The 20,781-nt window shown below is 34.5% G+C and overlaps 1 protein-coding gene across 4 annotated transcripts in view; it reads right to left on the bottom strand.

Annotated features, from left to right (window-relative positions):
- The window catches only part of LOC110024099, a 66,532-nt gene that overhangs the window by 5,739 nt on the left and 40,012 nt on the right, over positions 1-20,781 (bottom strand). For 3 of the 4 annotated variants that reach the window (XM_020723875.1, XM_020723883.1, XM_020723857.1), the window contains exons 4-6: positions 14,437-14,564; positions 5,662-5,936; positions 5,500-5,569 (exon numbers count right to left, since the gene is read on the bottom strand). In XM_020723875.1, the coding sequence (XP_020579534.1) occupies positions 5,500-5,569; positions 5,662-5,936; positions 14,437-14,564 (473 nt within the window). The remainder of the gene's footprint in view (positions 1-5,499; positions 5,570-5,661; positions 5,937-14,436; positions 14,565-20,781) is intronic. The other variant, XM_020723864.1, reaches the window with a different exon arrangement.

The raw sequence follows: 20,781 nt of genomic DNA, 5'->3' as shown, positions 1-20,781 counted from the left end.
CTTTTGGAAAGGATACGACGGCATATCACGTAAGATGACCCACTTCTTCTTCCAAACCCCAAATGTTATTTCAATTACCCCGCGTAAAGATGAGTGGCGTTTATTAAACATTTCCTTTCTGTCACGGACGGTGCCACTTGCTCGCTCAAAATCAGGAAGATGATATTGTGTGTCAGGATAGAGCTTCAGGTATCCCCTTTTCATATGATACACATTTCTAATACGAAAAACACTGTTAAGTAAAAAGATTACATGCTCAAATAAACAAATTGCAAAGCAAAATTAACCTGATGGGGGTGAGGGAAACACTGCGATCTATTCCTAATGTCAAATGAGAAAATCTGACTGTCATGTGCACTCCCTTCCCAGCCCGCTACTACAAAAGTAAAGCACATGATGAAGTCGCATACAGCCATGACATTCTGAGTTGTTGAATCACTCCGACCGATGTATGCAACCTTCTCGTGGATGGGTAGTCGGGCAACAACGTGTGTACCGTCAATTGCACCAATACAATTCTATTTAATTATTTGTTAGATAGTAATTATATTATTAATCGTATGACAAGTTATAAAATAAAACCACTCATAGTTACCTTGAAATATGACATGTATCGAGAATCACGGGCAATTTGTTCTGGAGTGGTAGCAAATGATGGATCATCCAGTTTAATTATTTTAGTTGCTAAGCTAACAAGAGTCTGTATGTCTTTAAAAAAGTAACGATTTATTATTTCAGAAGAATATTGAAATCTTTTGATAGCTCCTCTAATTGATTCATTTTGTGATTCGTTTTGTGACAAAATGTACAGTGTTATAGCCAACACCCTACACGTCGTTCTGGAAGAACCGTGGAGGCCGTGATTTAGGCATAACTCGTGCAAAAGATCCATAAAAATTGGTGTTGTCATTCTGAAAATATTTCTAAACCTTATTGGATAGCCAGAAAGCATTTCATCAACCCATTTGTCTCCAACAAAGTTGGATGTCATGTGTCCGGTAATAATCTAACAACAATATCGCAATGGTTGTAGCAAATGCCATTCTCCTACGACGCACACGTACGCAATCCATCCTAAATAATATAAGATGTAAACATAATTTGGATCCATCCTTAAACATAATGAGTGCATAAATAATTAATGCATAATAAGATATTGCTACAACAATACCAAATATTAATTGTTCAAATTCAGAACATATAATACGCAACTTATAAGTAAAACATCAACCACTAACAGGTACATATGTAGAAGGTACAAACATATTAAAAAAAGATAACATGAATATAAGTTCCAAACATTTTTAAAAAAATCGACATAACGACATAAGTAAAAGTTGATATTACTGTAACAAATACATATACAATACAAAAAAAAAATATGATTCCTCAACCAAAACCCGCAAATATTCGAGCCTCAATTCAGGCTCTAGCGCCATGAATATTTTCATTCGAGTTGAATCCTCAAGTTTTTTCACACACTGTGCGTGAAATCATTTGTCGGGCACAACTTCAAGAATAGTGCCCAAAAGTCTGAGACAGTCTAATATATTACAATCAGATATTGGTGGAGCTGCAAAAGCTTCAATTAAACGATCAAAGGAGGTGTTCACAGAATGTTCCTTCTCTTTATTTTTCTTAGTAATCCTTGGCCTCATTAAAATTGTACTGGACTCCACCATATTCCTCTGGTTAATGTTATGCACTTCTTCATCGGGAGTCAATGGCTCAGGTGCGATCTCATCTGGTCTCCCTGTAAAACCGCTTTCAGTAGGGTTGAATGAAAACTTTCCCGTTGCGACAACCCATTTAAACATTATGTCCAGTTTCTCTTCAAATTCCGGCTCTATTCCGCACTGTTTGTACTTCTTCGCTGCTGGTACCGCCTGTGGCATAACATTTAGAGGGGATATTTAGAAAATTATAATTAGAGGAAACAATTTGCGAAGCTAACAATTCATGGATTATATAGAAATTTATTTCTAGTTTTTCAGCCCACCATTCAACTGGAGCATCAATTGTCCTTTTAATCGGATCCCAACCCAAGGTAGATCCACGTTTCAACTCCTTCCATATTTTTCATTCCTTCTTCAACTGGTCCCGCTTGTTTTTAAATTTAAGCCGGTTGTAATCACTGTCAGTCAATTCTTTGAATCTCTTAGCAATGTTTAGTCACCATTCCTTATTAAAATACGTTGTTGGTCTGTTCCCCAGTTCCATTTCTTTAATACACAGATCGCAAAAAGTATTTATAACGTCTTTATCCCACATTGCACCCCCTTCAACCACTTTAGACATGATTCAACAGCAGTGTCGTGTAACTATTTTGAATAAAAACATATTAAGAATAGCTTATTGCTAAAAATGAATCAACATCCATACATGCGTGGAATCAACAAAATGCAAAAAAAAATGAACCAACATCCACATAATTAACCAACAGCAGTGTCGAGATTTGCTAAAAGGAAAAACAACAAAAAAAAATTACACAAAAGATTTATGTGGTTTGATCAAAGACCTACATCAACAGCAAAATATTGAACATGCTTTATTATCCAATTATGTAAGAGTACACTGCTATGATTATCCGTGGAGAACACTACTACAACTATCAAGTACATGTGTAATAAGCAACTTCTAATATATGTCATGGAATCCAATTCTACCGAAGCCACCATATTGTGTATTCCTAAATGCAACTTCTCATACATGTCGAGGCACAACTACTGCGACAGTTGCCATATAGAAATTTTTAATGCAATAACATAACGCCATATATTCATCTGCAACACATTTTCATCTCCAGCTGTCATATATTCAGCTCTCATACACACTCATTTTTTTATCAAACTGCATTCAATGAAATTGCTTTTCACGAAGCTATTAGAGGTTGCATCCTATTGTTGTACCAAAATGAAATATGTAGCACTTTAAATGCATTCAAAACAGTTTCGAGTCATACATACATCTCCAGCTGTCATATATTCAGCTGCCATACACACTCATTTTTTGATAAAACTGCATATCATTGAAATTGCTTTTCATGAATCTATTAGAGGCTGCATCCTATTGCTGTACTAAAATGAAATTTGTAGCACTTCAAATGCATTCAAAACAGTTTCGAGCCATATATTCATCTCCAGCATGAAATTTACAAATGAACAGATAAATGCCATCAATGGATGAATGTTACAAATGAACAACAATAGAATCCAACAGATAAAAGGTGCAGCAACCGAAACAGGAATTTTGCCATTCTATTCAAGGCAAAATTCTATTCAATGAATTTTGCCATTCTATTAGAGGCTGCATCCTATTGTTGTACCAAAATGAAATTTGTAGCACTTTAAATGCATTCAAAACTGTTTCGAGTCATATATTCATCTCCAGCATGAAATTTACGAATGAACAGATAAATGCCACCAATGGATGAATGTTACAAATGAGCAGCAATAGAATCCAACAGATAAAAGGTGCAGCAACCGAAACAGGAATAAGAGCCATATATTCATCTCCAGCATGAACTTTTGAATGTTACAAATGAACAACAATAGAATCCTCCCCAATGTCATATCCATTACCATTATTAACATAAACCGAAACAGGAATTTGCGACCAATGGGAATTGCAATGAATACATATATATATGCAGCTCATAAACGGGATCCTTAATAGCAGCAGTTTCATGAAACAAGTTTAGAACTATGTTTCCTATAAACAAGAATTATTTGCAGCCCATAAACATCAGCTAATGAACTTGGAAAAACAAGAAAAATTTCTTCCTTCTATACAGATGCTCACAAATTGTTCCTTGCTCTGCGTATAGAGACCTTGTCTATGCAAAAATTAGGAAAAATCGAATGGAGCAGAAATATTCGAAACAAAATTCATTCTAAACAGTTGTTGATAAATGATTCCATGCTACAAAATTTTTTTCACGCCTAAAGAAAAAACAAAAGTAATTTTAGGGCAAAGAAATCCACTCGCATTGTTGGAGTTTGAAAACAACGAAAACGACGATGGCATAGAAATCTTCGATCAAGTAAAAAGTAAGGTTTACGGTCGGATCTATATAAATAAACAACGTTCGCACATCTATAAAGAACTATTTACGGCCACCGACGTTCGATCGCTCTAGAGGAAGCATTCCTTACGAATTGACGGTGAGGGAAAGCATACCTTGCGATTGACGGGGGGCGAATTGAAAGGAAACTCTTTGATCTCCTCTACGGGGGACGAATCCAGGGAGGGAGAGCGCGAGGGAGAAGAGGGGCAACTAGGGCAATATCACAAGTCGAACGCGGGACGCAGCCCCCACCCCGCGTCACAAAACTATTAAGGATTCGCAAAATTTAACGCACTGCGGCAAGGATAATCAACGCGAACGCCCTTTCCAAACACGAAGGCGGCGTTTTGAAAACAACGCCGCACCTAAATAATCTGCCCCAAACGGGCCCTTAATGCTCTCATGAATGGTGTCGGTCTCCGCTCAAACAACACCTGCACTGCAAGTGTCGTTACCAATGGAGTTTTTTTTTCTATTAACTAATTTATTTAATCTTTTTAAAATTGTTTATTATTACAACACCGTCTTCCGGCAGCCGCACCGGCCTTCCAGTCCTATTCGTGCTACCAACAGCTAGGGCCCGACCTTGCTGCTGCCCAGCCCCTCCAAGGCCTGTTCCTACTGTTGTCCAGCCCCAGGCACCGGTCTTGCTGCTGCCCCTACCAATGTTTTTTGCGGCTATCCAGTCCCCCGCCACCTATTCTACTCCTTTCTACTTGCTGCAGCCTCCTCTCAACAAGCCTCAACCCTCCTATGTCATCCAACGCCGCTGCCACCTGCTTTTATCCATCCACCATTTGCCGTCGCTTCCTTCCCACCCGGGCCTACTGCCCTCCTCTACGGAACCATTTGTGTTTTGTGTTGTCTCTTTTCTTTTTTTTGCAGTCGTCGTCTCTGCTTGCCATCTTTTATATTCGCGTAATTATTTTCCTATTGGCAAAGACTATTTGTAACCCTTTTGAATTTCAGTATTAATATTAGTATTTCTGTCGTGATTTAGGTTAACTCTAGTATCATCTTGTATTGGTTATTTACATCTAAATAAATAGTGGAATTATTTAATTATTGGCGAAATGTTAATCTTCAATTTTCTTTGCACGTAGTCATACTAAGAATCACATTAGTTATGTTAAGAAACCTTAACTTTGAGTCATTGTGTGTAAAAAAAATCAAATGTTGAGAATTTCGTTCAACTTCTCTCCCAAAAGATTATGAGAAATAACTTCAGCAATTCAAACATCTTGGACATTGAAAATTTCACGATGGGAATGCTTACAATTACACACAAATTAAATTAAACTCTTGCCTAAAAATAAATTGGCAGTGTGAAAACTCCATAGCATTTAAAAAATTGGAAAAAAACGAATTAGAGATTTATTCCCACCAATAAAGGAGATATGTACCAACATTAATTAAAGTTCAAAGTTTCTCACCATGAATGGTTTGTATATCTGACCAATATCATGAACATAATTGGAATTATTGCTGCAATAAAGTGGAAACCTGTTTTTTTTTTCAAGGAGATCTATCACATAACAGAAAAAAGTTATTTCTTCAAAAAATAAGCAGCTCAAAATATAAATTCTACAACCCACCTATAATCCATTGGAGAGCCACATTTCGTACAACCCAAACAGATAAGATCTTCCATAATCCTGGTCTTATCTATCTTCAGTAAAGTCTTCCTCAAAAACATTTGTTCTTTAGCTTCATCGTTTCTCAAAGATGACAAAAAAATTTCACCGATGAAAGCATGGAAAACTACTTTACATGAGTTATGAAGGCATAGCACATCAGTGATGGATAAAATGTTCCTTGGCTTCGGATCTTCGGGTGACTTCCAATTTTTAGGTACTTGTACGCTACTCTGCTTCACCATTAATTTGATTGAAAAAAAAAAAGATTATTTACAAATAAATATATATCCTCTTTTTAAATATCCAGGCTAAAAATTTGAAGACCAACAATAACAAATTAAGAAGCAGTAACACTTCTTTTGGTAAATTCCAATTTTAAGATGTTCAATTCAATTCTGCAGCAATCACCAATTGAGTAGAGAACCCAAAAAAAAAAAAAAAAAAAAAAAACATTAACATAAAAGCATCAAGGAATACATTAAGTCATTAGAAGTAAATTTCTAGCAAAAGAAATGAAGATCATAAATATCTTATTAAGAATTAACATTCATAAACTTTCATAAACTTTATATAAAAAAACTAAACCCAGGATGTGATGCTGAAGTTGAACTCCCAGTTCTCATTAATGAAAATCTCAAATCCACTAATGAACTTTTAAGGAAGTGAATTCACCTGAACAATTCAGTTCTTTTTATTACTTGGTTGTTTTGTCAATCATCTCTCCTATTCATCTTCTATGCCTCAAACTTTGATATCAGTTAGGCTAGTGAAATGGTAGTCAAAAGAATGGATTAAACCAAGCCTATAGATCTACCATTGAAATCAAGAAACCGTGTGGATTAGTGACAATCTTTTATATGCCAACAGTACTTGTACACTATTCTACTTGCATCTTCAATTCAAGAATCCTACTCAAAGCTTGTTCAATACATATTCAAACTACGTTCAAATTTTGCAAGAACAAGATTCAAAAAAATGGTTACAACATGGTTCCATTAACCATATTGCTTAAACCAAGGCCTTGTCCGAATTATATTCAAACTAGGGTGGGTTGTGATGAACTGTAAAATATACTGTAATTAAAAAACAAAGATATTTTAGTTTGATACAGGCAAATTTCTCAAATTAAAGATATTACAGGGTAACGTCAAAATTTTCCTTAAAAAAAAAAAAAGTAAGGTATGCTGTGATAATGAAGAACAAGGGTTTTATTAGCGCAACTACCTCACCAGCTCCAAAATACTGCATAACTAAAGCTCTCTCTTGTGTCTTTTCTCATTTTCTCACTTGCTTGCAAACTCTCTCTCTTTATTTTTTCTTTCCTCACATCTCTTTCTTTGTGCCACAACTCTCACCTCATCAGATTACTTCTCGCTGCTCCTGACACAAAAGCTTGCTTGCTAACCCACCTAAGTAAACCTATTTCCCTCTTTCCCACCTTTCTCACATCCCTTCAGCTTCCAATTTGACCCTTTTTCTCTTCTGACTCTTTTTGTCTTTTGCCAATCTACTTTAATAAAAACCAAGTTGAGGCGCCACATTTCTCCTCTCTTTTCCTTCCTCTCTTAAAACGCTTTAGCTCGCCACTATAAAGCCACTTCAGCTCCAGCCTCTAATGCCACAACCAACACCTAATCAATCGAAGTTCTACAATCATAAGCAATATGGTAATTTGTCATTTATTTACGATTAAATTTGATTTTAGCAGTATCTAAAAAAGATTATCCATTATAAAAAGGGATCCAAGAGGTGTGAATGAAATGATTCTTGGAATGCTTCTTCAATTTTTTAGATTCCGTGGCTCATTCTCTCATTTAGTTAACCTTTCACCAGAATCAATCTTACATGATAGAATCCTTCATAGAATGTAAATGCCATCATGAATATCAGTTAATAACAGCTAATACGGGAAGCAAAAACTAATAAACTTGCTGATAAAAATAAGAAAAAAATGCACATTCTTAACCAACTTGTTGGAATCATAAAACCGTTTGAGGCATAAATCAAAGATTCTTAAAAAATCTATATTAACCTACAGATTTCTGCACCTACTAAAGGGATAACAGTAATAACTGAGAAATAAATAAAATTAATAATAAAATTATAATTGTTAGAAGTTCCAATCAGTGCAGCCGTTTTGGGTGAGAACGAAAAGCCTCGATAATTATTGTTTTAAGGAGAAGTGTTGCATTCGAAGCACAGAAGTGAACAGTCAGAGAGAACGAGACTGGAGGCAGAGAAGAAGGAAGGAGACTTAGATAGATCGAGAGTCGGAGGAGGAAGAAGAAGAAAGAGAAATGCTCACCTATGAGGACGAAGCCAAAGGAAGAAGACGCCGGCTTTGATCATGAATGACTTAACTTGGACCTGATCAACATGTATGAAGGCATGAAGATCGGCGAGTGCAAGCTGGGCTTCCCCACGCATCGATCGAAGTCGAAGGCGATAGTGATGACAACAAAACGTGCGTACGCTGCAATCAAGTGAAGAAAGGAAGTGAGGAAAAGACACACGTGTTGAGTGCGGTGCACCATGCATAGGGTTGTAAACGAGTCGAGCTCAGCTTGTCTGCGAAATTGTGAACTCAAGCTCGAGTCAGGCTCGAGCTCGGCTTGTAGTGTTAGCAATCGGCTCGCGAGCTCGAATTAAAAATTCAGTTTTAACGGAAGATCAACAAAGAAGGTATTGGTGGCCGAAGGAGGAGAAAGCAGCGGCAAACTCATCGGAAAATGTATCAAAATGACTAAAAATAGGCTACTCGAGCAAGATCGCAAGACAACGTGCCAAGCTAGGACAAGCTTGATAACCTCGACTTGTGAGCTCGTTAAAGAGCCCAACTCGAGTTGGAAGCAGGCTCAACTCATTTACACCCCTTGCCTTGCATACATGAAAGAGGGGCGTGTTGATTTGAACCCAAGCGTGCAGGAGAAGGGGAATCGAATTTGAGCGTCCTTTGTGTGCGAAGGAAGAAAGTGGAGGATTGCATGTGTGGGAGGCTTCGACACTTCGTGTGAGCAACTTCATGCGATAAGGGAAGAACTGAAGTCAAACTCAACAATCCTTACTACCTTGCACGCACAAAAAGTGAAGAGCCGAATGAATCAATAAAGTTGGAGATTTAGCATATTAGTTATAAATTTAATATATATGTCTAATTATTTAAATATTAAAAATAAACTTAAAAAAAATTAAACTTTAAAAATCTAATCAGGAGAGGTGATCGAGGAAAGAGCAAACAAATAAATTTAATTAAGGTAAGTTCTACATAGGATGCGTTTGGGTCAGCTTTTTAGTTGCGACGTGGCGAGAAAATGCATGTCGGTGGCGTTTGGAAAGAACTTTGTGATTGCTTTGCAGCTTAATTGAGTAAATTGCGGGTTCAACCCTGTGGCCTGTATGTCGTTCGTGTATGATCTCTCGATTGCCCTTGAACCCCCGTGCTTTGCTCGACTCTTTGTGTTCGACCCACCCGCCCTAGCTTCTCCTCCTCTCCTCCCTATCCCTCTGTGAGTGGCATGATAGGGTGCCCTTTACACTCCAATGTAGACCTCCATAATTCAAGTTTTTCCTAAACTCTTTCTCTAGACTTATCCACAAGAAGGATATGATCAGCAAAAAACATACACTAAGGTACATCCTCCTATAAATATCGAGTAAGAGTATCCGTAACTAAAGCAAGAAAGATATGAGCTTAAAGTCGATCCCTAATTTAATCCAACTGAAATAGAAAAATACTTGGTCAATACTCCAATTTGAACACAAGTAACAACTCTAACACCTTTCTTCTCTAGAATGCCCCAAAGGACTTCTGTTAGATCTTTATTATAAGCTTTTTCCAAATCAATAAAAATCATATGTATATCCTTTTTATTCTCAATGCACTTCAATAAATGTATAGCTTCAATAGTAGACTTGTCCGGCATAATCCAAACTAATTATGAGAAATTTGTGTCATGTCTTAGGGTTCGTTTGGGGCAGCTTATTTGGTGCAGTGACGTTTTGAAAACGCACCTGGTCTGATTGGATAAACTGCATTTTGGCAGCTTATGCGTTTAAAAATGCTGAAAGCAACGTTTTCACAGCGCACCTATCTAGGTGCAGTGGCAGTTTTCTGACAACGGTCTGGCTTTTCCAAAAAAATAAAAATTTGTAATAATCACTGCACATATCTTATCAGCAGATTATTTTTAATCAGTTTTTCAGCAAAGTATTCAATAAGCTGCAGCTGCCCCAAACCGGCCCTTGATCTATGTTTGATCACCCTCTCCCATAATTTTAAAGTATAATGCATCAACTTAATTCATCTATAATTTGCACAGTTGTGCATCTCATTTATTCTTAAAAATGAGGACCAAAATACACTTCTTTCACTCATCAGGCATCTTTTTAGTTTTAAAAATAATATTAAAGAGTTTATTAAGCCTGGAAACTCATAAATCTCCAAAATATTTTTACACTTCAATTGGGATACCATCAGGTCCAACTGATTTCCCCCCTTGGTTTTCTTTAAAATCTCTTGAACTTCTTTTTTAATAATGTTACGGTAAGAATAAAATGTTTTATTATTATTATTAACGATATTATGATCACAAAGGTTGGTCATACTTTCAGAAACTTCATTAAACGTTTATCAAAATAGCTCAACCACCTATGTTTAATATCTTCATATAAGAAAAACACTTTTTAATTTTTATTTTTAATACACTTGAACTAAATATTCACATTTTTTTTGTTTGGCTAGTTTATACATATATTTTTACCTTCTTTATTATCTAATTTGTTATAAAAATCACTAACAACAGAATTTTAGCGTCACAAATTGTTTACTTAGAAACCCTAAGGGCCACCTTATATTTTTCTCGGTTCTCTAATCTTTTACGTTTAAACCAGTATTTATAATACAAATTTTTATATTTATCTTTTTTTAGCACATTATTATTCTACCAACAATTATTTTTATTTAGAAATATTTTTCCTTTAGAATCTCTAAGTACATATTTTTGTCACTTGTTTAAAAGTGTTTCTTACTTTATCCCACATAGAATTCACTTCTTGATCAACATCGCAAATCTTTAAATATTGAAGTTTACTCAGAAAAATAATTACTTGTATTTTAGGTGCCCTCATCTAATTTTATGACGATGTTTGCTTGTATTTTTTATCTTGCAACTCTTCATCTTAAAATCGATAACTAATAATTGATGTTGAGTACTTAAATTTTCACTTGGAATGACCTTCCAATCTTTGCACTCCTGACGATCACTTTTCCTCATAAGAAAATAATCAATTTGTGTTTTATTAGATTCACATTCTAATAAGTAATAATATGTTCATCTTTTTCTCAAATAAAGTATTACTACAACAACACAACAAAGTCTTAATCCCACTGAGTGGGGTCAGCTATATGAATCCCTTTTTCTCCATTGAGTCCTATTTAGTGTCATATTTTCATTTAATTCTAATAAATTAAAATCATTCTTTATACAATACGCCTAAGTTTTCCTTGGTCTACCTCTGCCTTTTTTAATATAAGTTGAATATAAAATATCTACTCTCCTAATTGAATCATCAGAAGGTCGACGTTTAATGTGACCAAACCATCTAGATCGACTCTCTCGAATTTTGTCTGTCATTAGAGCTACACCAACCCAATCACGAATATATTCATTTCACATGTTGTCTCTAAGTGTAAAGCCACTCATCCACCTAATCATTCTCATATCGGCAACACTTAACTCAGTATTATGCTTCTCTTTTAAAGACCAACATTCAGAGCGCCACAGAGCATTGTAGGTTTCACCACCATCTTATAAAATTTTCCTTTCAGTCTAAGCAGTAATTTTCTATCACACAACTCCACTTCAACCGACCAACTTGAATTCTACTATTAACACCCCCATCTATATCACCATCGCTTTAAACAATAGACCTGAGATACCGAGATCGATCACTACTTTTAATAATTTGATCACCCACACCCAAAGTTACATAAAGTTACATTTTTGTCACTAGAGCTACTACTAATAAAATTACATTCCATGTATTCAGTTTTGGTTCTACTCAAATGAAGATCTTTAGACTCCAATGTAGACCCCCACAATTCAAGTCTTTCCTAGGTTTTTTGTCTCGTCCTATCCACGAGAAAGGATATCATCAGCAAAAAGCATACACTAAGGTACATCCTCCAGTAAATGTCCAGTAAAACCATCCATAACTAAAGCAAAGAGATATGGGCTTAAAGCTGATCCATGATGTAATCCAACAGAAATAGGAAATAATTTGGCCAATCCTCCCTCTGTTCGAACACAAGTAACAGTTGTAGCATATATATCTTTAATGACTTGAATATAAGTTGACATAGGTAATAGCTGTAGTATATATATCTTTAATGACTTGAATATAAGTCATATCAACGCCTTTCTTCTCAAAAACTCTCGAAAGGATATCTCGTGGAACCTTATCGTAAGCTCTTTCTAAATCAATAAAAATCAAATGTAGATCCTCCTTATTATCTATGAATTTTTCCATCAAACCTCTCAATAAATGTATAGCTTCCATGGTAGACCTGCCCGACAAAAATCAAAATTGATTATGAGAAATTTTTGTAAAACGTCTTAACCTTTGTTCAATTACCCTTTCCCATAATTTTAAAATATGACACATCAACTTAATTCCTCCATAATTTGCACACTCTTGTGCATCTCCTTTATTCTTAAAAATGGGTACCAAAATACTCTTCCTCCACTCCCCGGGCATCTTTTTAGTTTTTAAAATAATATTAAAGAGTTTAGTAAGCCAAGAAACTCTCAAATCTCCTAAATATTTCCACACTTCAATAGGGATACATCAAGTCCTACACACTTTCCGCCCTTTGTTTTTTTAAAGCCTCCTCAACATCTTTTTTACTAATGTGACAGTAAAAACAAAATATTTTATTATTATTAACGATATTAAGATCACTAAGGTCGATCGTATTTTCAGAAACTCTATTAAAAACGTTATCAAAATAACTCACCCACCTATGTTGAATATTTTTTTTTGTTTAAAGCACATTCTGATTTTCATCTCTAATACACTTTATTTGGGTTAAATCTTTACTTTTCTTTTCTCTTAGTTTGGCTAGTTTATACATATATTTTTCACCCTCCTTAGTATCTAATCTATTATAAACTATTATAAAGATCATTATAAAGATCATTAAAAATAAAATTTTTAGCATCACAGATTGTTCTTTTTGACACCCTGTGAGCCGTTTGATATTTTTCTCAGTTCTCTAAGCTTTGACATTTAAACCATTTTTTATAACATAACTTCTTATATTTTATCTTTTCTTGCGCATTATTATTCCGCCACCAACTATTTTTATTTATAATTTTTTTTTCTCTTGATTCTCTGAGTACATCTTTTGCCACTTGTTTAATCGTGTTTGTTATTTTGTCCCACATAGTATTAGCTTCATAAATAAAGTATTAGCAATAACAAAATCATACGCTAAAAAAAATTTAATATGGTTCTACATTCTTCATTAATCACTCCAAAGTCACAGCCACCATGAATAATTCTAAAATCTTTCCACTCTACCAGTATGTTCATTTAAATCCCCTCTAATAAAAATTCTTTCTGAAATGATACAGTATACATTCTTCATTAATCACTCCAAAGTCACAGCCACCAAGAATAATTCTAAAATCTTTCCACTCTACCAGCATGTTCATTTAAATCCCCTCCAATAAAAATTCTTTCTGAAATGATACAGTATTAATTCTTCTAAGTAATTCTAGAATTTTTCTTTTGAACATATATTTGAACCTACTTGAGGAGCATAAGCACTTATAGCATTAAAAATCTTAGTATCAACAACAACCTTTATGGCTATAATTCTATATACAATTTTATTTTTACAAACTCTTATCTAATTACACGTACACCCTTTCTAATGACTCTAACCTGAATACCAAAATTTAAAACCTATGCTATCAATCACTTTAACATTTCTCCAACCCATTTAGGTTATTGATTACATAAGATATTTATTTTGCTATGAACTATAATATCATCTAGTTCCAATATTTTACCTGTGAGAGTACCTATAAGATCATAGCCTCATATTAGTTTCATGGACAAACTTCTTTACCCACATTCGCTCGTAATGTGGGAACGTTTTACTTATTTGACACTACACCCAAGACCCAGTGTAACTCAATTTATAAAAAACTATATAAATTGTGTAACAACTGAAAACCTTTTATCAAAGTCCGGAATCTGTCATCTCATTCTAAGGATATCTATCCAACTTGAACTATAGTATCAAAAGGAAAACATTATTTTTATGCTCATATTGCCGTGATAGCATATCATTCGTTGGCCAAAAACCAAAGTTCTTGATACAAATAACAATTTGTTATCATTTTAAGAAAACAAATTCTATAAACCTACCATGAAGCATACTTCAGTAACAAGTGGTCTTATTAAAAATAGAGAACATTACATGCCTAGCATACAATCCTAATGTAAACCTATGCATGAAAAAATTGATTTCACTTTTAAAAAGTGGCAATAGTACTACTTTTTATGTGATATTAATCATTTGAGTTCTATGTGTGCAAATATAAAAATTTAGGTGTGAGGTATGGAAATACATAAGAATTGTGTGATATGTAAATGTCCCTAAAAAATATACCATTAAGTGCAAGGAAATTACGTGTAAATAAAATTGCAAATCAGTTAAAGTACCTGATCCCCATCAGTTTTCCGAACAAAGTACATTGCAGATTCTGTATGTTGTATCCAGTGTATGACCTTGCTATATTTTTCTCTGGTCGTACCACCCAATTGCAAATGTGCAATTAACTGATCACTGTCTATAAAAGTGAAAAGTTTAGTTCATGCTGCTACAATGGTTACATTCAACATCGTGACACATCAATAACTACCTATAAAAGAAGGTGAGATTGGAATGACAGCAAATTCAACGTTCACACATCAGCAAGAATTAACATTTCAACTGATGGGATATAACTTATTTGATAATGCGGCCAGAATGTAAAAATTATACAGAGAACTGTACAGCGGTTGACAATTAATTACAAGTGACGAATATTTAAACACGTGTATAAAATAAAGCAAAATCATAAGCAATGATTAATTTTTGCCTTCATGTATTTGCTGTTTCACAAAGTATTGCTTCATAAAGATACCGTTTTAAGGAACATGTCTCTAGCAAAGTCCCCCATCATCAGTAATTTGTTCTAAGCTAAAAAAGCAACCGCACTTGAGAAAGCCTTTTTTTTTTAGAAAAAGAAAATACAAAAAATGATTCTAGTTAACCTATCATCATTTATTTGTACTGAAACAAAAAGGCACTACACGCCTAGACATAACATAGGGAATTTGGATTAAAAGAAATAGTCAGCTAAAGACCCAATGAAAATAACCCTTAATTTTTTCTGTTTCAGCACAGGTAACGAATAAGATCATATAAAAACTAAAGTAATAACCTTGAATACACGGCTAGCAGCTTTCTACTCGAAGCATTCTAGAAATTCATGGGCAACAACATTCAATTATTACTATGTTGTTGATTCTAAATTCTAAAATTACGGACTAATTTTCAGCTCTAAGGCTCAATGTTACTAAATGCGTACTTCTCAAGCAAAGTGAAGAGAAGTGTGTGATGCTCATTTCATTTTGCTTCAGGGGCGTTTCTAAGCAATGAAGTTAACTTGAAGATTTTTTTAATAATTTTTAAGTTTTTAATTATTGTAGCAAACTATTAAAAAATTATTCGAAATTTTAATTTGCAAATTTACCATTAATATTTGCCTCCAAGTTATGTATTGTACTCTTTTTTTTTTCTATTTCATATCAATTTTTAAGTAATACTTTATATTTTATAATTGTCAATTAATGTATTCATATATTATTAGTTATGTATAACATATTTGCGTTTTGGTTAATAAAAACACCATTTCACTCTACGCTTTGATGCAAAAATAAAGTCTTGTGCATCATTGTACATTGCACTTTGATAACACTGGATGTGTACTGTTTGAATAAAAAAAAATCTAAATTAACTTTATTTAATTGGTAATGATTCAGTTGTTGTTAAAGTATCTGTTGAAATTCAAAATAATGTAGAATATTTTATTGATATTAAAGGGATATAAATAACTCTTACTTGAATCCTAGAACAGGAAAAAAAATAAAAAACATAATAAGAAATGAAAGATATAACACCTAATATCTTTAATTAATCAATTCATATTAATTATTTGGAGATAAATGAAAAAACATAAAATAGGAAAGCCTGAAATAGGAAAGAGAATAAATCTAGTCCAAGAAGATAAATCTAAAATAGAAAAGTAAATAAAGTTATATTAATATATCTAATCTTCATAAATTCGAATAGAAATAAATTATTTCATAATATAACTTCTAACGCTTTACTTCAAATTGAAACACGATTGAAAATCATATTCAATTTGGATTTGAAAACATCAAACAATGGGCAAAGAAGATCCTGTGAAGTAGAAATTGAAGTTTTCATCCCGTCCTGCGGTAATTTTTTACTGCAGTTCCTGCAATGTCTGTAAGTAGGCGGGAAGTTTTTTCATGTAATGCTGCAGAGAAGTTTGCAGGGACGTAGATAACTGTGGATGTCTTTGACTGCAATTATTGCAGTGTTTTTATAGGTAGGAGGAAGAATCCTACAGGTAATATTGCGGAGGAGTTTGCAGGAAAGTAAAAATTATGGTTGTCTTTGACAGCAATTCCCATAGTATCTGTAGGTAGGCGAAAGACTCCTATAGATAATGTTTTATAGGAGTCTGCAGAGAAGTAGACAACCTGCAGAAAAAGCTAACTTCTAGTTGATTGCGGTTGTCATTGACTGCAATTTCTGCAGTGCCTGTAGTTAGAAAAATTGCAAAGTAGTTTGTCAGGAAGTAGACAACCTGCAGGCAAAAAAAAAAAAAGATAGAGTCTGCAAAAAGGGTTTTTAGCGATGAGGGCCTGTAACAAGATATTGTCCTTTGCAAAATAGATTGGTGACAGAAAAGATTTCCGGCAACAGAGAAAAAAGGGTTGCAACCTGCAGCAAGAGAACTGGTTACCGTTGTTGTTGCTAGACAGAAGAGTTCCCGCAAAAATTTTTGTAGGGAGAGTCCTGGTGGCAAAGAAAACACAGATAAGGATCTGCATGGAGATTTCAAGCAGTTGGGAAGAAACCGATGGAGAAGGGCATGTAGGTCGGCTCTGGGATTCCATCAAAGATACACCCCGTCTCCGTCTATAATAGCTTTTTTCAAGTCATTTTGCAAGCAAACCAACAATGAACTCCCTCGTAACAAGCTTACCTTCGTTTCCACAATCCAAGCATGTGAAATGGTGAAGGGCGCCACGGAGGCGGCTGCAACAGCAACTTCCTGCACGAAGGAATAGCAGTTGAACTTGGAGGGGGAAAATAACAAAAATAGCTCCTCTCCTCTGTCCACTTTTGCTGCAAAAACATGTTTGGAAAAATAACTTCTCCTCTTCGGTTGGGAGTGCCACTGGAGAGAGAAAGTCTCGCTCTTTGAACATTGGTGGCGGCTCTCCAATTGGGATTTCGACAAAAGAGAGCAAATCACAACAAAGAAATTTTGCTGACAGAGAAAGCTGCAAGAGAAAGGGTCGCTGGAAACGCAGCTCCCCCTCACGCCTGCAATATGAAAGGAAAAATATTATAGAAGAAAGGGTCGGCAATGGATCAGGCTGCAGGAACCAATGCTGGATTTTTGGGGAAGAACAGTAGGAAGCAACGGGAAGCAGCACTAGATTTCAGAGAAAGTTGTATTGTTTCCTACAACTCGGAAGAACAACAGAGAAAAATTGTTTTGTTTCCTGCGAGAAAGTCCTCCGGGTAAAAACAACGGGAAGGTTTTACAGGAAAGAATTGAAGAAATGTCCTTCGTCTTGGAGGACAACAGAGAAGCCATTGGCGCAGAACTCATCAGAAAAGGGTCGCCTGTGAGAGGGAGAGCAGGCCGACAATAGACCGATAGAAATCTTGTCGGGAGAGGCCGCCTTTTAGAGGGTGGCAGTAATCCAAAGTTGGTTACCCACACAATATACCCGAGGATCTCAAGGATGAAAAGGTGAGCATTTGGTCGGTTCGGATGCATCTGTTTTAAAATTTGTCAAACCGATAAGAGCCAAAATCTATAATTGAGAAACCGAACCAATCTAAATTTAGATAAAACCAAACCACCCGAACTAAAATTTAATTCGGTTCAAACGATCCGGTTATGAAAAAATGAAAATTTAATTGTTTATTAAATTTTGGCTAAAAACAAACATTATAAATCACATATTTTATTCACATAATATCGACTTAATTTCATGAATCCTCTATTTATTTCAATCAAATATTACATATAATAATTTTTTGATTTTTTTAACTTATTCCACATGAAATTAAAAAATAATAAAATTTTTTAATAAAAATTTGGTTTTTTGGTTAAATGAAAATTAGAAAACCGAAGACCAAAAAACAAAAAGCAAATATTGAAGCTTTAAAAATCTAAAATCGAAATCCAATTTTAAAATCGAACTAAATCAACCAAACTTGATTGGTTTGGTTCAGTTATTTGGTTTTGACCAAATAATGCACGCCCCTATAAGGACGCTGTCACTCTAGAAGCTCTCCAATCTCGCGACAACAAGGACCAAGACTGGAAGGGATCAACTCTTCAACGGAGGGAGGTCTGATGGCTAGAACTACCTACCGGAAAGATCAGCGGCAACAACCGTTAGAAAAACGGTTGAGAAGAGGGGAATCGACAGTAGTTATGCAATAGTTCCCTATGAAAAAAAACGTCGGCAACTAGGGGAACCGACGGCTATAGATCTACACGAAATATATGCAATCGTTCTTTATGAAAAAAAGATTGTTGGGCAGCCAACAACAGAAAATCCTCCACGGAACAAATCACTACGGGAAGAACAATAGTAGGAAATTGTCGCTTGCTTTCTGGAAGTCGGCAGAGTCGAAGCTCCCAACACTAGAAGGGACAGCCGACAAGCCAAGCCTGCAAGAGAGAAGAAACAAAAGTCGTTTCAAAAGTCAAGATGAGTATCCCTTCCCCCCCGCACAGAGGATGGCAGGAAGGGAGTCCGACCATTCTGGAAAGAGGACCAGTGGCTAGGGTACAAAATTAAGCTCTGATACCATGTTGAAATTTAAAATAATGTGCAATCATTTTATTGATATGACGGGACCCTTGCATGAATCCTATAACAGGAAATATAATAAAAAAATAATAGGAAAAAAAAGATATAACATATAATATCTCCAATAAATCAATTCATATTTAATTATATGGAAATATGTGAAACAACATAAAATAGGAAAGGAAATAAATCCAATCCAAGAAGATAAATCTAAATAAGAAAGAAAATAAAGTTATATTAAAAAATAAATCTAATCCTCATAACTTCCAACGGGAACAAATTTTTTCCTAATACAGCTTCTAACAGTATCAATTATCTTATTGTTATAATTTGGGCTTTTATTAGATTTTGGCTATTGGTTTGATTGTTGCTTTAGTAAAATAAATCAAACTACAACAGATCAAATTCAACTCTTCAAATATTAAATCAATAAGTGGCATACATATCAAAAAGGATATTATATATTCCGCAAGACAAAGCTATATATTTTTAACAAATATTAATTGATATTCTTCTAAATAACTGTTATTTAAGCTAAATTTAATTAAACTCATTGTTAAAGTGAATTACAACTTGGTTCATCCAAAGACAAAACTGAACCCATTGAGTTAAAATTCACTCTGATTTGATTTAATTTGATAATAATTTGGATAGTTTAATTTTTTTAATTTTATAACTGAAGCCATTTGGTTTAGCTTATCAGTAAGCCAAATGATGCACAAGCGTAAAGAGATTCCACGATCCCGTCTTCGTGAGGTTTCGCAATCTACAGGTTCTATTGGATCGTTAATGACCGACAAATGCAATTCACTCAAGGAATTACCTAGATTTATTTTTATTTTTATTTTTTTCTTTTTTTTAGCAAGTTTTTTTCCTTTGCTTCTTTCCTTTATAGATCTTTCCTATTTTCCTAGTTTGTAATTAACCTATTTCCAATTAGGAGACTTTTATATATGTGTGATGGTCTGTTCGGATATGCAGTTTTGCTATTTTTTTTTTTTTTTGGATTGAGGGACATTTCTCTAAATTTTGTTTTTTAGAGTGTTGTATCATCTTTCTTTATCAAATGGTGTATAAGTATCTTTCTTAGAAACAAGTGGTGAAACCTCCTCGCCACTCATATCTCACTTTTTCACCGTCCAGCTTGATTTCAATCAGGACAGTCGCTGACGACGTCAAATTTGCTGTCCAAAAATTTATTTATGCCCACAATCCCTTCAAAACACCGTTGACCACATATATTAGTCTTCTCTTGCTATTCCACCACCACCTCCTCACGAAATCCACTTCCCAAATATCTTTTAAGAGCCCTAAAACGGTATCACCAAACTATCCAAATTGACAAAATATAAACTCTACAATTCAAGTATAACTTCCCATTTATTTTTAACAAAAAAGAAGGCTATAAAATCCATTCAAATGATGGTATCAAAGATTTTAGGCTCCTTCAAGGTATTATATCCCCACTCAAAGCCAATGGGACCTTCGCCACAAATGAAAGTCATTCTTCAATCAAGTAGAGTAACAAACATATATGAAAGATTCTTTTACAAAAGAGCAGTGGCAACTACAATAGAGAATTTATTGGTTAAGAAGCCAAGCAATCTCCAAAATCAACCTCAAATGAAAAAGAAAATTAACAATGAAATAATGGATTGAAATGTTTCCTAAAAAAAAAGAGCCAACAATAAAGGCAAAGCACAAAAGTTCTCACCTTCCTCTATCATGTATCTGGATGGAAAACCAAAGGCAACAAATAATTCTCCTATTAGAAGCTTATTCCAAAACCTCAATGGGAAAAGCTTGGTTGCTAAGAAAAAAAAAAGCTCATATACCACTTTCTAAACAAGAAAACTACTACTTGGACAA

Source organism: Phalaenopsis equestris, unplaced genomic scaffold, assembly GCF_001263595.1.
Source record: "Phalaenopsis equestris unplaced genomic scaffold, ASM126359v1 Scaffold000002, whole genome shotgun sequence".
NCBI lineage: Eukaryota > Viridiplantae > Streptophyta > Magnoliopsida > Asparagales > Orchidaceae > Phalaenopsis > Phalaenopsis equestris.
Note: the sequence above shows the minus strand (reverse complement) of the source record. Positions and strands in the feature narration are given on the sequence as shown.